General features: G+C 46.1%; 1 protein-coding gene across 1 annotated transcript in view; it reads right to left on the bottom strand.

The window, feature by feature from the left end:
* Nucleotides 1-18,610, bottom strand: part of LOC126273410 (probable nuclear hormone receptor HR38) — a 111,499-nt gene that overhangs the window by 11,610 nt on the left and 81,279 nt on the right. The window contains exons 4-6 of the mRNA XM_049976960.1: nt 11,465-11,776; nt 7,009-7,313; nt 3,964-4,585 (exon numbers count right to left, since the gene is read on the bottom strand). Coding sequence (XP_049832917.1) covers nt 3,964-4,585; nt 7,009-7,313; nt 11,465-11,776 — 1,239 coding nt within the window. The remainder of the gene's footprint in view (nt 1-3,963; nt 4,586-7,008; nt 7,314-11,464; nt 11,777-18,610) is intronic.

Genomic DNA, 18,610 nt, shown 5'->3' with positions numbered 1-18,610 from the left:
TGAAAAACGCTCTTGTAAGTGTTTCGAAAAATATAAAAAGAAAAGAACGTAAGTCAATCACTTTATCTCCAAACATGTCCCTTTTTACAAACGTCGGTAATAAAACGATGGTAGCCTATTTCATAATGAAGACAGAGGCAACTCATAACCACTGATTCGCAGTTATCTCGCAAACGGCTCTTTTACGGACCTATGTTTACTGGAACGTTTTTCCTTTTGTTACCGTATATTTTCGCCCTCATTGATCAAGATAGATCCTATGCTGGGGAAAGGCAGTAGGTGGACCATAGAGTATATACAGAGCGAATCACCTAAAACTTGCACCATACATATTGCGGAAATGGAAAGTGCTATTGATGTGCGGTTTTCAAGGAACGAATTGGTAGTCAGGGACTCGTGTTGTTAGCCATTCAACAGATTCTAATAATACTTAGAAAGTGTATTTTGGTGCAAACATACACTTTTGAATGGTATAATACCTATTGACAATAACAAACTAAAAGTGGGGTAAATTTGGATGTCAGTGTTATTTGCTGCAGGATTGTAGTGGGAGTCCTTTGCAAGATATCGTATTTTGGAAAGTTCCCACACTGGCACATAATATCTGTGGTAGCACATACTAAAGAACAACACAGACTCATACACTAATTATGTGCCTTGACAAGTAGCGAGACAATTGACCATCAGAGGTTGTGTTCAAAATGACCAGCAGCTGCAGTACGCCCTTCCAGTCTGGCGCTGAACGACTGCAGTACAAGTGCTACCCGTTCAGTGGAGATCGCCGTGCAGGCTGCCGTAATACGTCGCTGTGTGTCATTGGGTGTTGTTGGTATGCCCTTCAAGGCAGCATCTTTCAGCTTTACCCACAGAGAAAAGTTTACAGGCGTCAAATCCGGGGAACGACCAGGCCACGGTACAGGTTCTCTGCGTCCAGTCCAACAATTTGGAAACAATTCGTGAAGACATGCTGTAGTACTTCGTGCTCCACGGGCTGCACAGCCGTCATGATACCACACGTCCCCCCTAGTCTGCAGAGTCTTTTAGCATCCGTGGAAGATGATCTCTTAGGAGGCAGCAATACTTGTGCACGTTCAGTGTTCGTCTACGAAATACGGGCCTATGAGCTGATGTTTCACTTTCCCACACCACACGTCTGCACACCCCACAAAGCCAACGGGGATTGTCAAGAGGCCAGTAGTGCATGTTTGGGCGGTTTACCTGGTCATGATTGGTAAATGTGGCTTCCCCACTAAACAAGATACATGATACATTTGGAGTATCCTGTCTTAATGACAATGTGGAGTTAACACGATTCTCATAATCGTTTCCGTGCAGCTCTCAATGAAGAGAGATGTGACACGAGTTACGTGAAAGTGGTAGTGGAAATTAATCTTCTTTCTGCTGTTACAGTTGATCCGCACGTTAGCACCCGCGCAATTGCACGAGGAAGTGGCACGAGACAGGCGAGTGTCCCACGCATACTCCAAAATCCGAGGAATGATCTTGTATTTTTTATTTATTTTGTATGCAGTGTAGGGTTATCCTTTTCTGATGAGATAGCCAAAATTCATAGATATTTTAATTGACCATAAAAAGACAGAGGTAAATAAATAATGGACAAGCAGGTGATGCAAATCGCTTACCGTATTTACTGTAACATTTTTACAGTACCAAGTGCGGTTTTTTTCATAATCAGTTAGAACAGGGATTCGACAATATGAATAAAATGGTTCAAATGACTGTGAGCACTATGGGACCAAACTTCTGAGGTCATCAGTCCCCTAGAACTTAGAACTACTTAAACCTAACTAACCTAAGGACAGCACACACATCCATGCCCGAGGCAGGATTCCAACCTGAGACCGTAGCGGTCTCGCGGTTGCAGACTGAAGCGCCTAGAACCGCCCGGCCACACCGGCCGGCGATATGAATAGGTGGAATAGAGAACATCGCCAAAAAAACGTAAATAACGTGGAATCTTATACCGTGACGAAAAAGCGCTATTCAGTTCCTGGTAGTAAATTATCAGGATGTCTGTAAAACGGTTATAGCAAGTTTCACTGCACTACTGAAGGTGATCTATCAGTAGCAGCAATGTAATAACACCAAAACTACACTAAGCGCTATACGGGTTACGATGCCGTCCCAAACCACGTGACAGGTGCAACAATTGCTACAGACAGAATTCTCGCGCCGTCATCCATCTACATCTACATCTACATCCATACTCCGCAAGCCACCTGACGGTGTGTGGCGGAGGGTACCTAGAGTACCTTTATCGGATCGCTCTTCTATTCCAGTCTCGTATTGTTCGTGGAAAGAAGGATTGTCGGTATGCCTCTATGTGGGCTCTAATCTCTCTGATTTTATCCTCATGGTCTCTTCGCGATATACAGGGTGAGTCACCTAACATTGCCGCTGGATATATTTCGTAAACGACATCAAATACTGACGAATCGATTCCACAGACCGAACGTGAGGAGAGGGGCTACTGTAATTGGGGGCTACTGTAATTGGTTACTACAAACCTTAAAAAAAATGCACGGAAGTATGTTTTTTCAACAAAAACCTACGTTTTTTTAAATCGAACCCTGTTAGTTTTGTTAGCACATCTGAACATATAAACTAATAAGTAATCAGTGCCGTTTGTTACATTGTAAATTGTTAATTACATCCGGAGATATTGTAACCTAAAGTTGACGCTTGAGTACCACTCCTCCGCTGTTAGATCGTGTGTATCGGAGAACACTGAATTACGCAGGGATCCAAAGGGAACGGTGATAGACCTTAGGTATAGAAGAGACTTGAACAGCACATTACGTCCACATGCTAACACCTTTTTATTGGTCTTTTTCACTGACGCACATGTTCATTACCATGAGGGGTGAGGTACACGTGCACACGTACACACGTGGCTTCCGTTTTCAATTACGGAGTGGAATAGGGTGTGTCCCGATATGTCAGGCCAGTAGGTGTTCAATGTGGTGGCCATCATTTGCTGCACACAATTGCAATCTCTGGCGTAATGAATGTCGTACACGCCGCAGTACATTTGGTGTAATGTCGCCGCAGGCTGCCACAATATGTTGTTTCATATCCTCTGGGGTTGTAAGCACATCACGGTACACATTCTCCTGTAACCGTACCCCACAGAAAGAAGTCCAGAGGTGTAAGATCAGGAGAACGGGCTGGCCAATTTATGCGTCCTCCACGTCCTATGAAACGCCCGTCGAACATCCTGTCAAGGGTCAGCCTAGTGTTAATTGCGGAATGTGCAGGTGCACCATCATTCTGATACCACATACGTCGACGCGTTTCCAGTGGGACATTTTCGAGCAACGTTGGCAGATCATTCTGTAGAAACGCGATGTATGTTGCTGCTGTTTGGGCCCCTGCAATGAAGTGAGGACAATGTTTCGAGCGTCAACTTTAGGTTATAATATCTCCGGATGTAATTAACATTTTACAATGCAACAAGCGGCACTGATTACGTATTTGTTTATATGTTCAGATGTGCTAACTATACTAACATGGTTCCATTAAAAAAACGTAGGTTTGTGTTAAAAAACATACTTCCGTGCATTTTTGTATGGTTTGTATTAAACAGTTACACTAGCTGCTCTCCTCACGTTCGGTCTGTGGAATCGGTTCGTCAGTATTTGATGTGGTTTACGAAATATATCGAGCGGTAACGTTAGGTGACTCACCCTGTATATGTAGGAGGGAGCAATATACTGCTTGACTCCTCGGTGAAGGTATGTTCTCGAAACTTCAACAAAAGCCCGTACCGAGTTACTGAGCGTCTCTCCTGCAGAGTCTTCCACTGGAGTTTATGTATCATCTCCGTAACGCTTTCGCGGTTACTAAATGATCCTGTAACGAAGCGCGCTGCTCACCGTTGGATCTACTCTGTGTCTTCTATCAATGCTCCCTCCGCAGCTAGTGATACGTTGCGAGACGAACCTGCGAGTAGTCGAGGCTGGCGAGGTCGGGCGACGTGTCGACGTGCGCGCGCACCAGCGCCGTGATGAGCGAGACGGGCGGCGACGGCGGCGACTCCTGCGGCGACTTGGGCTTGGACGGCAGGCGGCCGCGCCGGCCCTTGAGCGAGTCGGTGCGCACCACCTCCTTCACCATGCCGACGGCGAGGCACTTCTGGAAGCGGCAGAACTGGCAGCGGTTGCGCCGCCGCTTGTCCACGGGGCACGCCTTGTCGGCGAGGCAGACGTACTTGGAGCCCTTCTGCACGGTGCGCTTGAAGAAGCCCTTGCAACCCTCGCAGGTGCGCACGCCGTAATGCTGGCAGGCGGCCGTGTCGCCGCAGACGGCGCACAGCTGAGACGGGCTGGGCGGCGCGGCCGAGCCCGCGGGCCCCGCGCGGCTGCCGGACGGCCCGGGGGCGGCGGGCGGCGGCGGCGGCTGCGCGCTGGCGGCGGCGACGGCGGCGGCGGCCACGCTCGCCGGGGGCGCCACCAGCGCCTCCGGGCCCGGCCCGGCGCCCGGCGAGCTGGACGCGGACGACGACGCGGACGGCGGCGGGCCCGCGGCTGTCAGCACGCGCAGCTTGGGCGACTCGCTGCTGCTGCTGCGGGCAGTCCGTCACGAATGTCGCAATTAGCGTCGAAAACTCACACGCGTTACCGCTCTGAGGAGACTAAAGTCGTGGGGCAGCTATACGGGGTGAAAAGTATTTAAACCGACAAACTCTTGGGGGTTGTAGGGGACATCAAAACAAATATTTTCCCCTAATGTCATTTTTTCCTATGAGGAGTATTCAAACCGGTAGAGGATTTCTCTGGTGGCAGATTAATTAAACCAACAAACACATTAACAGAACCCAATTTCAATTACAGTAGATTTTCAAAAATGCCTCCATTGACACGTAAACAAAGGGCAAAAACCCCAGGAGTATCTTGAATTGCTCCTGCTGCTGCTAAAGTGCGCGTTTTTTATGACGGCGGCCGAGTTTAGGTTGGTTCTGCGCATCTGACGTCACAAAACACAGTCAGCCAATGAACAGAGAACGACGTTGCCAGAGCTCGACTGCAGTGCAGTTTTAGAAACGTTCAGTTATAAATAAAGTAATTGAACAATAGCAGTGTCTTAATAGCAGACTTACTTTAATACAAAGTTTGGAAAAATCATTCTTTATACCAACTGCTTCATATTCTATTAATTAATTAAACCAGACAAGCAATAAGCCTCCTAACTCAGGCGATAGCAAGGAAAGGTGTTTGTATCATTCTCACTAGCCTCTTTTTCGCAATAAAGAACAGCGGTAATTGTTTATTTCCTATTGTACTTTGACGAAACGTGGGTAATTCATAGTCATACCAACAGTGTTTGTCAGTATTTTGCGTGATATTTTAAAGTCCTCCGGGAGCTATATTGAACGACTTCTAAAATACCTCTCTCTCCAACGGAACTTTCCAAAACTCCATGTCGCACTACTTTTGCCATACATAAGGTCCGGAAAACGGCGTTTTTTCCCTCAAAATTTAACTCGCAACAAATACGATGTATTAAAGTGTCTATCTCCTAATCCTGAAATTCACCTATGGCAGATATCTCCACAGTGTCTATGAAGATGTCGAGTATCTGCTGTTAACATTAACTGGAGTAGAAGTTTCATTATTAAAAAAAAAAGAATACGCGATATTTACGCGTCCGGGATCGTTTTCACTTGAGAATCGTTTGTCTCGTTTCTGGGACAGGACCAACAAGGAGGCAATCGAGATAGGAGTGTCGACGAATCTTGTTAATCGAGATACGGGTTTTGTCCTCAGTGGAGCTCGGCGGCCAGCGTTTGGATCAGTAAGACGGGAGGAGGCAGCGGTGGACGACGGGCGAGCTGTGCGGGTTGCGGGCAGCGCAAACAAACAGTCGGGCCGCTGTTACACTGTTCTGGAGCCTTTATAAGGAGACGGTCTGTGATACCAAAAGATGGAAAGAGAGGGTAAGCTCTCTGAAACGGGTGGCTGGCACTGAGGCAAGAAACGCGTGAAGTTTTTATTGCGGTGAGACGCCGCAAAAACGCTCGTAGACGGAAAAATCAAACTAACAAGGGAACCTCCCCATAGCACTCCCCTCAGATTTAGTTATAAGTTGGCACAGTGGATAGGCCTTGAAAAACTGAACACAGACCAATCGAGAGAACAGGAAGAAGTTGTGTGGAACTGTGAAAAAAATAAGCAAAATATACAAACTTAGTAGTCCATCCGCAAGGTAAGCAACATGTAGGATGGTGTGAGCTCAGGAGCGCCATGGTCCCGTGGTTAGCGTGAGCAGCTGCGGAATGAGAGGTCCTTGGTTCAAGTCTTCCTTCGACTGAAAAGTTTAATTTTTTATTTTCGGACAATTATTATCTGTCCATCCGTCCGTCCGATGTGAGGTAACTGCGCAGTAGTATGGGGACGCTACACCTAAACAAACATCAAAACACATGACGTCAGTCGACTACAGCGCACGGAAGAGAGAGTATTTCTGCTAACGAGGCTCCCTGGCTGGCAGTTGACTGTTCGCTACTTTGTACGAGAGTGCATTAAATACGTGAGATGTATTCCGTGGGCAATACGAATCCAGCAAATATAGCTCGCGGTCGCAAAACACAGACACTAAACTTATTACAGTGAACAGAGACGTCAATGAACGAACGGACAGATCATAACTTTGCGAAAATAAAGAAAGTAAACTTTTCACTCGAGGGAAAACTTGAACCGAGGACCTCTCGTTCCGCAGGTGCTCACGCTAACCACGAAACCACGGCGCTCCTGAGCTCAAATGATCCTTGATGTTGCTTATCTTGCGCATGGGCTACTCAGATTGTATACTTTGCTTATTTTTTTCATAGTTCCATACAACGTCTTCCTGTTTTCTCGATTGATCTGTGTTCAGTTTTTCAAGGCCTATCCACTGTGCCAACTTATAACTAAATATGAGGGGGGTGCGATGGGGAGGTTCCCTTGTAAGTAAGCGTAACAGATGCAGAGAAGTCGGAGGCTGGCTCACCTGGTGGTGGACTCCGAGCGCTGCAGGGGCAGCGAGGCCCTCCGCTGGCGCGGGCTGAGCGCGGTGGCGGCGACGTGCAGCTCGCTGGGGAAGTGCGGCAGGGAGTAGGACTCGTGGCAGACGAGGGGGTCGAAGCCGGCGGCGGCGGCGGCGCCCGGGCTGGGCTGCGGCGGCTGCTGCGGCGGCGGCGGCGCGCCCGCCGGAGGGAAGTACGGCGCGAAGGGCGCGTGCTGCGGGTGTGGCGACGGCGCGAACTCGTACGGCGACGCGCCCGCCACCTGCCGCAACATGGCCGTCACCAGCGGCTGCCGGCAGACCAGACACTCCGCTCCCAGCACGTTCTCTTTTGCATTCGGTACTTTGTCCGTACCACCAATAACTCTACCCCACCTATCCCACTCCACATCAGGGCTCCCCTTTCCCTCTTCCTTTTCCATCTTTCCCCATCCCTCCAACTCTTGAAACTACGGCCGTGCCCACATTCCTCACTCTCTGTCTTCCCACAGTGTTCATCACCATATTCACACATACTACCAAACGGGCCCCCCTACATTGACGACTCTCAATCCTTCGGGACATTTTCCTCTTCCCGTTTCCCTTTTTCCCTACTGTAGGTCCCAACGCCTTTTAAGTAGTGTTTTGCAATTCTACTTCATTGTTTATGATCGTGTTCCAAATATATATTTTTCCTTTATCTTCACCCGTTAATCCTTATTTTTCCTTTATCTTCATCTTTTAATCCTTCAAAAAAAGGTTCAAATGGCTCTGAGCACTATAGGACTTAACTGCTGTGATCATTAGCCCCTAGAATATGGAAATACTTAAACCTAACTAACCTAAGGACATCACACACATTCATGCCCGAAGCAGAACTCGAACCTGCGACCGTAGCGGTCGCGCGGGTCCAGACTGAAGAGCCTAGAACCGCTCGGCCACCCCGGCCGGCCCGACAGAGCAGATACCATCTTAGTATACAGGGTATTACAAAAAGGTACGGCCAAACTTTCAGGAAACATTCCTCACACACAAAGAAAGAAAATATGTTATGTGGACATGTGTCCGGAAACGCTTACTTTCCATGTTAGAGCTCACTTTATTACTTGTCTTCAAATCACATTAATCATGGGAGCGTGACTTCAAACACTTTGTTACAGGAAATGTTCAAAATGTCCTCCGTTAGCGAGGATACATGCATCCACCCTCCGTCGCATGGAATCCCGGATGCGCTGATGCAGCCCTGGAGAATGACGTATTGTATCACAGCCATAATTGTGTCACGAGCACGAATAGTCTCTACATTTGATACCGGGGTTGCGTAGACAAGAGCTTTCAAATGCCCCCATAAATGAAAGTCAAGAGGGTTGAGGTCAGGAGAGCGTGGAGGCCATGGAATTGGTCCGCCTCTACCAATCCGTCGGTCACCGAATCTGTTGTTGAGAAGCGTACGAACACTTCGACTGAAATGTGCAGGAGCTCCATCGTGCATGAACCACATGTTGTGTCGTACTTGTAAAGGCACATGTTCTAGCAATACAGGTAGAGTATCCCGTATGAAATCATGATAACGTGCTCCATTGAGCGTAGGTGGAAGAACGATACTAAAATGAACTCTAACATGGAAATTAAGCGTTTCCGGACGCATGACCACATAACATCTTTTCTTTATTTGTGTGTCCTGAAAGTTTGGCCGTACCTTTTTGTAACACCCTGTATACAGGGTGGTCAGAAAATGTGTGATATGCTTGTAGGGATGTTACAGGGCAGGTTGTACTAAGACATAACTGTTAAGAAAGAAATTTGATACGTTGCTCCGTTTCCGAGTTATTTAGCATAGAATTTAGCCAATCAGGGCGTCGCGCGCTCGCATTCAAGCGGCCTGCCCGGGGCGGTGTTGCCCAACGCGTGCCGTCTCGTTAGCTGAAACTTGAATTTACGCGCGCGACGATCTGATTGGCTAACTTCAATGCTCAATTACTCGCAAACGGCTCAACGTATCGAATTTTTTTTTAACATTCATATCTCAGTACAACCTGCCCTGCAACATCCCTACAAGCGTTTCAGACATTTTCTGACTACCCTGTATATAGTTAAGGCTCACCGGCCACTTGACCATCTTCTTCTTCTGTGCGAATGCACAAACAGTGCCCGAACTCTTACGGGAGTAATGAGTATAATGGGCGGGGGCACTACGTATGTAGTGCGGGACAATACGTTGAGAATGTGGGTTTCGCGGGAGGCGTGCCAGAGATAAATCCCTGCAGTCGCGCTCTCCTCTGTGTCCTCGGAGATCTCGGGTTCGAGTCCCGGTCGGGGCACACATTTCCATCTGTCCCCGTTGACGTATGTCAACGCCTGTAAGCAGCTAAGGGTGTTAGTTTCTTTGAAATTCCAACAAAATTCATCATTTAGTAGATTTTAAAAACATCTGTATAATTTTTAACCCTTTAATCATATTCGTTTCCTCTCTATGCGCATTTTAATTTTTTTTTTTTTTTTGGCTGAAGAAAAGAATGTTTTATCGCTGGCAACCTATCCTCTGCCCATATGAGCAGAGAGGGTGAAATAAAAACAAAGGAAAAAAAACCAGTGCATTCATCTTGCGACGGTATACTCCGATTTAAATTACTTGGCATCTGACATTGAATGTGTGAACATGTGAGGCGCGTGGCGATGCGTAGGCAGCCGACACAGAGCTCCGCTATCCGCGACGAAAGAAATTCGCTTTAAATGCTATAATTCCTACAAAAATCTCGTAAGAAACTTCAGGTTCAAGTACGGCGTAGCTCTCTACATGTCTCTACGAATGTTAAAAGTCTGTTTTTAATTTTAATGGTACGCGGAATTACATTTTTTTCTTGAAATAGGCGAAATTTTCTGTGCTTTCAAACTTATCAAGCCCTATCTTCAAAACTATTGAACTCACCGGATTAGGGCGCTATTTTTCCCTTGATTGCCAAAATACTTTACTCGTGAACGTATCTTTCCAAAGTTGCACATCACGACGCTTTTGCTTTGTATAAGGTTCGGAATTTTCTTTTTCTATTTTTTTTAACATTGCCCATATTCAACTCGTAACAAGTATGACTTTTTTAATAAAAGTCTTTATCTACTACAAAAATAAGGTAGAAATTCTGAAATTCACTTATGGTATTAATTTTTAAGCACGTCAAAAATACGTTCTTATTTCTTTTAGGGCCGGAGATATGTTTTTTATTGAAAAAGGCGATATTTTCTCGTTTGAAAAAAATTTCTATTTGAGAACTAGAAGGTTTAGTACTTTGCAAAATGAAAGTAGCAACGCAGCAGGATACGACAGTGCCGGCTAGGGAGCAATACAACCCGCTATCTGTCGACTGCCAACTACAGTAATTTAACTGGTACCATAGACACAGTCAGTTTCTTCTATGTATTGCTGGTAACTTCTTTCGTTATTTTTTTCCTATGTAACATATTCCTAATAGTCAAAAAGATATGTTTTCAGTATAACGCGGACTTAATGTTCTCATCGTTAGCATACAAAAGCAAAGTCTTTGAGCCAACCTTATATGTTAAATAAGTATGACGCGGTGTATCACAATTCCAGTCTTAAGTGCGCTGTGTACACCACTGCCCCATACGCACCTAGCAGAGTCACGGCCATGTATAAGTGGAAGGCTTTTTTTTAATACCTTGACATGTTAATTAATTATCATCCTCCCTGCTGGATAGTACTTGGATATATATTGTGTGTGTGTTTCATCTTACTACATTGGATTGCGGGTACAGTTATGCTAAGGAAGACGACGATCGCGTGTGTCCTTTGTCTGTGTTAGTTTTTTTAAAATAGAGGTGAAGTGGATCCATATCAAGTGTACCAATCAAAAAGTACAGAATAGTGGCACGGCATCTGACATCTACAATCACATAAATACTCTGCGCACTGCTGAGCAGTGAGTGACACGGAGAGCAAAGGAAACACTTGCAATCTGCTCCTTTCCTTTTTTTTGCTGTGCATTGTGCATTGGATTTCTTTTTGTTGGTGTTGTCGACTTGTAGGCGGGGTTGAAATATGCAACGCACCACCCATACGTGAGTATTGCTCTTCATTCTTGGACAGTTATCAGTTGGGCCTGACATATGATATCAAAAAAAGATCAGCGCATTTCGCCACAGGTTCGGTTACTAAGTGCGAAAGAGTCATGTGGATGCTCATCTGAGTCCACTGGCAGACGGTACAATAGAGACAACTTGCATCACGGCGTAGTTTATTGTTAAAATTTCGAGAGCGTACATGCTTAGGAAACTTGCCCAATATGTTGCTTCCTCCTACGTACGTCTCGGAAAAAGACAACGGAGGCAAGATTAGAAGGACTCGGGCTCACCAGCAATCGTCCTTCTCGCAGAGTATCGATGCAGACGTATAGCTGCAGATGCGGAAGACTTGAAGGGAGGGAGCTGGTGTTGAAAGGGTACTGACCTGGTGGTGGTGGTGGTGCGGCTGGTGCTGCTGGTGGTGGTTGTAGGGGGGCGCCACGTTGTAGCAGTCGTCGTCCATCTTGTAGGGCCCGGCGGCGGCGGCGGCCTGGTGCGGGTAGCGCGGGGAGTACGTCTCCTGGAAGCTGGGCAGCGGCGCCGGCGCGGGGGCGGGCGCGGGCGCGGGTGCTGGCGGCTCGGGGGCGGTCTGGAAGACCACGTCCGGGAACGGGTCGATGTCCTCGGAAAGCGCGCCGGTCTCCTCCGAGTAGGGCGCGGACAGCAGGTCCGCGAAGCTGCTCGATCCGAACGGGGCCTGTGGGCAGCGTGGACGCCGTCCCGCATGGCATCGCTCTCTGGCGTCGCGGCGCGGCGCGGCGCGGCGCGGCGCGGTGCGCATGCCTGCCGGCAGCCAATCGGCGCTCCCCTCACCCGCCGCTGGCCAATGGCACGCTGCCCCCTGCGCAACCAGCGACCCGCGTCCTCCCTCACGTGGACATCCTACTCCCGCTGGCCCCATCTCTTCGGCGGCGGACTGCTTGCACCGCGAGGGGATTACCGTGTCCGAATAGCCAATAGTCGTCTTTACTCACGTGTTTTAATAACGACAGACGCGTCACCGTTGAAGCGGGGTTGCTTCTTTTTGGACACGGCTGTACCTGAAGGACTTTGATTTGCGTTGGCCTTGCCATACAATGTGTCCCATTTGTCTTACCATCCCAGATAACTTCTTTTTCAGAAGTAAAATAAAAAGGTACCGAACGGTGTTGTTTTACTACCAGGAGTACATTAAACAGCACTACATTGCGAGGATATGGCCGGCCTGGGTGACCGAGCGGTTCTAGGCGCTACAGTCTGGAACCGCGCGACCGCTACGGTCGCAGGTTCGAATTCTGCCTCGGGCATGGCTCTATGTGATGTCCTTAGGTTAGTTAGGTTTCAGTAGTTCTAAGTTCTAGGGGACTGATGACCTCAGAAGTTAAGGCCCATGGTGGTCAGAGCCATTTGAACCATTTTTTGTGAGGATATGGACCACAGTACGTCTTTTTTTTCTATTAATAACAACCTACAATTTTTAATTCGGTAATCTACCTCCTCTCCTCGATACCTGTTCATATCAACATGACGCTATTAAAACGTACCACGAAACTGTCTTCGACTCTCCTGTACTAGTACACTTGTTGGGCATGACAGTAAACAAATCGAAACACAAGGAAAATTGACACTGATGATTCAGCCAACTTTGTTCAGGTGAAGATTTCTGGGAGAACAATAACAATAACGAAAAGAATCTGGAATGCTATTCATCTGTGAAGAACGTAAGCTAATAGAACAGTAACTGCAAATATGTTTCCTTATTTACTATACGTGTACAAGTAGTGTAGTATTAGTCGACCGCCGGCCGGGGTGGCCGAACGGTTCTAGGCGCTACAGCCTGGAACCGCTACGGTCGCAGGTTCGAATCCTGCCTCGGGCATGGATGTGTGTGATGTCCTTAGGTTAGTTAGGTTTAAGTAGTTCTACGTCTAGGTGACTGACGACCTCAGATGGTAAGTCCCATAGTGCTCAGAGCCATTTGAAACATTTTTGAACTAGTCGACCATAATAGTATTCCGCCGGGAAGTAAGGCCACTTATGTCAGCTTATCGTCAGGTTCTTTTTTGTGATACTTCACGGGGACACTCTGAACCACTTGATAGTATATGCACAACTGGCTTGAAATCATTCACAGTGCAAGGCGCTTTCCTTAGTCACCACTGTATTTGTTTGCTGTAACGTCACTGCTTATGTCTGACAACGGCCACTGGAGGCCAGGTGTAGTAATATCCTGATCGGATAGTACTGTAGTACTTTTAAATGATGTGTTGTGTACAGTAAACTGAAAGACCGCAGTGCATTTTCCTTGCATTTCCCTTTGCTTACTGTCAGTGCCAGCAAGTGAACTAGCTACGTTGTGCCGTGTCCTGCACTAGGCACTGAGGGTCAAAGTCAGTTTTGTGTTACGTTTCTAATAACGTTATGCTTGCCTAAATGATACACTGCGATTTATTCTTGAACAGGAAGTGGGTTACAAAAGGCAATAATTCTGGTTGATGTCCTCCTGTTAGTTAAACATGTACTTGAAACTTCCTTTTTGGAATTTTGCTTCGGACAAAAAGTTACTTTGGGTGGCCAAAACAAATGGGACACCACACATGTGGCATGTATGCCCGCAGTAGATCGTAAAATGCCTAAGCTGTTGAAACAAGAAATGATAATGCGCAAATAGGAAAGTATTTTAATACCCCTTCTCGTCTGCCCAGATACTGAAGTGTATGGAGTGGGTCGATATATTTTTCCTTAACACCATTCGAGAGACCCTAAGAAGAGAAAGAAAGTAATGAAACGCCTGTTACGTGACGACAAAAGAAAATGTGAGCTGCAGGAGCGGCGCAGTTTCCGCCCTATTGTCCCGACGTCTCTATGGCTATGGCAGTGAAACTGTGCTATGATCACTTCCTTGCTCTGCATATTTATCATATTTTCCGCTATTTTTTCTGAATACTTTCACTCTAAACATTAAAAAGCAATATACTTTTCAGGGACTTTCGAATGTCGTTGTAATAGTCCCAATAAAGTAAGTTTATAATTGCTTCACTCTGTTGGCGGATAAAACAAATCGATTATTAAATACAGAGAAAAGTGATCCCTCCGTCGAATACTATCACTTGTTTCGATGCCTTCATCCGTTTCCCAGATATCACGGGTGCTCACTTCACCCGACCCTTCTTGTAAAACAATGAGGAGTGCCAACTCTGCACAACTTTGGTAGGCCTTTCAGCACGCTACTACATATTAATATTGCCCACCTTCGGTTTAATGAAAATGTTTGTGTATGTGAGTGACTTTTTAAAATAACCTTACACATATTAATCTGACAATACAACAATGGCGTGTAATGTATTGGGTGACAGGAGAAGTAGGCGAGTGTTTGCTTAAGGTAAAGCATCAGAACAGTTTGTGGAAGGGAGACATAGAAATGTCCCAAGAGCTCATCGCCATTTGACAGTGTATATTTCTCGTCTGAACATCTCATATAGGAAATAACCGGCAACCCTTACTGGTTTATTAATTCAGGGAAACAATTAAGATAGGATGACAGGAGCAATGAAACTGAGCCCTGCCCATCTGGAACTAAAAACAAAAAAGCAGTCTTTATTGGCAGGCTGATTACCTTTTATCCAGGGAAGAAGAACATTACTTAATGGCTGAGTTTTCGAAATAGCATTAAATTTTAAGCTAACATTGACTTTCTGCAGAGTAAAGAATCACGGCAAAAAAATGCCAGGCGTGTGGGTTTCAAGTATGAAACTTTATAAAATATGTTTCAGCAACAGTAAGATGTATACAAGGTTTGTATTCATTTGTCACTGAGTGTATTCCATGAAATTATCTTGCGTCGACATGAGAGGGCGTGCGTGTACTCTTGATATGACTGTAGCCAAACCATAAGCTGATGCAAAAATATAAGGGTACGAACACAGTTTTTCTATTATAAAAATTTGAGGCCAAGTACAGAACTCTGAAGGAGATGATGATGATGATGATTGGGATTGTAGGGCGCTCAAATGCGCGGTCATCAGCGCCCGTACAAAGTCCCAAGTTTTACACAGTCCAATTGAGTCACTGTCACGAATGATGGTGATGATGATGATGAAATGATGAAGACAACACAAACACCCAGTCCCCGGGCAGATTCTGAAGGAGAGGAGCGAGTTGCTGGCACACAATAATATGTCGTAAAAATGATATGAAAACTACATATCATAATTTATATGGATAATTTAATGTTATTACCTTATGAAATAAATGAATGCCTGAGTGCCATGCATTTTAGGAACCGTTTAACAGTTGTGAGGGCAGCGCAGGCTGCTACAACAGTTACGAATAACAAAATAAAACTGCTATACACATGCCATGCCATGCATAAAAGAAAACTATTTCGAAAGTCAGGAGGCAGCGCAGAAGTTTGATTGGTTGAAGCTGTGCTTGCTTAGTGCTGTAACATCGCAGCTACTACATTTAACTGGATCCATACAGGCTCAACTTTTACCATGTCTTAACATGCATTTAACATTTCAATTCGCCATGCATCAGCGTGACCACATGCAGATGATAGCCAGGAAACTGCCATATAGAAAGTTGCTATCCATGCGAGTCATGATTTCATAACAGTTACGCAATGTGCAGCCCAAATAAGAGAGAGAGGAAAAAAAAGAAAACTAGGAACATAGCAACGGGGATCTGCCTCGCAGAACATGCGAAAAACATCAGCTACATTAAGTTTATTACTTGCCACTTACTAAAAGGCTAGCTAACTAGTTCTTTCTTCAAAATATTCATTAATTGATAAGATAACATAAATCGCTCTAATTGTTCCAACACGTTTTTCTAAGATCAGCATTTGCCGATTTTCATTGTTGTGATAAATACGGCGTATTGTAACTAATATGGTTTTGTAGTTGCGATAACTTTAGATGTCCGATTCCGTCAGAAGCATTCCGTCTGATGCAGAGCGTAGGCTTGCTGCAGCATAGACATATATAAAAATACACAGAGGTAATGTCTACAAATTGGCTGGCTTGTTTTATGGGGTTCGACGTTTGGAAGCGGGTATGCGCACATCGAAGAAAGTGGCACATAAGATGGTCGACAGCGATTGTAGACCAGACTTCAAAACATGCTAATCGTATATGGCATGCTTCAGAAAAATAATTGGAAAAATCTGACAAGGAATAATTGTCTCATGGGTGTGCGAGCATCGGTAACTCGTAGGCTTCAGTAAAAATGTCGTTAATAGATTGCATAGCTGTTGCCCTTGATTTGACCGTACGAAACGTAGAATTGTTGTTCGCTGCAGATTTAGAGAGGTGTTTCTTCTCGTTCTGTTGGAAGACGAAACGGAGTAAATCGATATTTTCCTGATTTATATTTTCTGCATTAAGAAATAGTCTTCTGTCCGGCGTAAGGCTAAATCGTTGTCGGGGTGAGTGGTTTCTCGCATGGTACGATCGCTTCATGTTTCCTTTGCACAGGTACAGAAACGTTATTTCCACAACTACCAGAGGCTTTGAAAAGATAAGATGACACGCATTTGCACCAAATGCCGAAAACAGTGTTCGAACAATAGAGCCTCGGATGGCCGCTGAGGTGAAGCGACACATTGTGTGCAGTGAACAGTACCGGTTCTGTAACAGTTCTTGCAGTTATGCCCTATTCGGCTCTCTCCCCCTCACTACCGTCATATGTCTGTTGTGGCATTCCATAAGAAAGTATTTTATTTATAGGGCGTCAATGCGAATGATGCCTACAGTTTTCCGGAAGTCGTGGAACTCGGTCCCACAAAGTACAGCCATCTGGGTCTCGTGGTCAAACAGATCGAGCTGGTTTTCACAACGAATCATTCAGCGGAATTGTTTGATTTAAGGGTGAAAAAGCTTTGTCCCATTTTTGTTACCCAAAACTGACGTTAGTCGTGAAGCAACACACCCTGATGGTTATAGAAGTTTCTTATGAGATCTGTTGGGGGTCTTGTTTGTGATGTTGTTGTTGTTGTGGTCTTCAGTCCTGAGACTGGTTTGATGCAGCTCTCCATGCTACTCTATCCTGTGCGAGCTTCTTCATCTTCCAGTACCTACAGCAGCCTACATCCTTTTGAATCTGCTTAGTGTATTCATCTCTTGGTCTCCCTCTACGATTTTTACCCTCCACGCTGCCCTCCAATACTAAATTGGTGATCCCTCGATATCTCAGAACATTTCCTACCAACCAGTCCCTTCTTCTCGTCAAGTTGTGCCACAAGCTCCTCTTCTCCCCAATTCTATTCAATACCTCCACATTAGTTATGTGATCTACCCATCTTTATCTTCAGCATTCTTCTGAAGCACCACATTTCGAAACCTTCTATTCTCTTCTTGTCCAAACTATTTATCGTCCACGTTTCACTTCCATACATGGTTACACTCTATACAAATACTTTCGGGAAACGACTTCCTGACATTTAAATCTATACTCGATGTTAACAAATTTTTCTTCTTCAGAAACGGTTTCCTTGCCATTGCCAGTCTACATTTTATATCCTCTCTACTTCGACCGTCATCAGTTATTTTGCTTCCCAAATAGCAAAACTCCTTTACTACTTTAAGTGTCTCATTTCCTAATCTAATTCCGTCAGCATCACCCGACTTAATTCGACTACATTCCATTATCCTAGTTTTGCTTTTGTTGATGTTCATCTTGTACTCTCCTTTCAAGACACTATCCATTCCGTTCAACTGCTCTACCAGGTCCTTTGCTGTCTCTGACAGAATTACAATGTCCTCGGCGAACCTCAAAGTTTTTATTTCTTCTCCATGTATTTTAATTCAGACCCCAAATTTTTCTTTTGTTTGTCTGTGATAGTGCCCCCAATTTGAGTCCATTCTCGCTCGTTGTCCGTGGGGGACATTGGCGTACAACGTGCAATTCGGTACGACTTCTTCGAGAACAATATTTATTTATTTTTGCGATGCTCGCACACCTTGACGGATGCAGGGCTAGGGGTGCGGGTGCGAATACCGGCGGGGGCGAGCCGGCGACGGCCTGCGGCGAGGGCGGGGTGGGTCCCGGCGGACTCTGCGAGGCGGAGGCGGAGGCGGAGGCGGAGGCGGCAGGCTCCAGCTCCGGCCGGCCCATGGCTGCTGGCGGCGGAGACGGGGCCGGTGGCGGCGCGCTCGCCTCGCTATCCGAGCCGCTGTGTGCACTCAGGGTGGCCGCACCTGCGCATGCGCAGCGCGCGCCTCTACTCTACCCTGCCTTCCTCTTGCTGCGCAGCTCGCATGTCTACCACATCGGGCAGTCACCAAGTCTTAATTACAGCCTCGAAAAAATAATGTTACGTAATTAATGTTTCTTTGTTTGCAGTAACACGTTTGCAGTCCTGGTACGCTTTGAAATCCAGGCGCCAAAGTACCGCAGCACGCCACTGGAGGAGCCAAAGGAAGATGTCTCAGCCGATTATTAAAGTGGAGTGTTGTGTGGTAATTCATTTTCGGCAACAGCAGAAATGTGGCAGCTGGTCAGACACAGTTGCCACATTTTTGCTGCTGCCAAAAACGAATTATCGCACGAT

Source organism: Schistocerca gregaria, chromosome 5 (genome assembly GCF_023897955.1).
Source record: "Schistocerca gregaria isolate iqSchGreg1 chromosome 5, iqSchGreg1.2, whole genome shotgun sequence".
NCBI classification, from domain to species: Eukaryota; Metazoa; Arthropoda; class Insecta; order Orthoptera; family Acrididae; genus Schistocerca; species Schistocerca gregaria.
The sequence above is the reverse complement of the archived record's forward strand: the minus strand, read 5'-3'. Positions and strand labels throughout refer to the sequence as shown.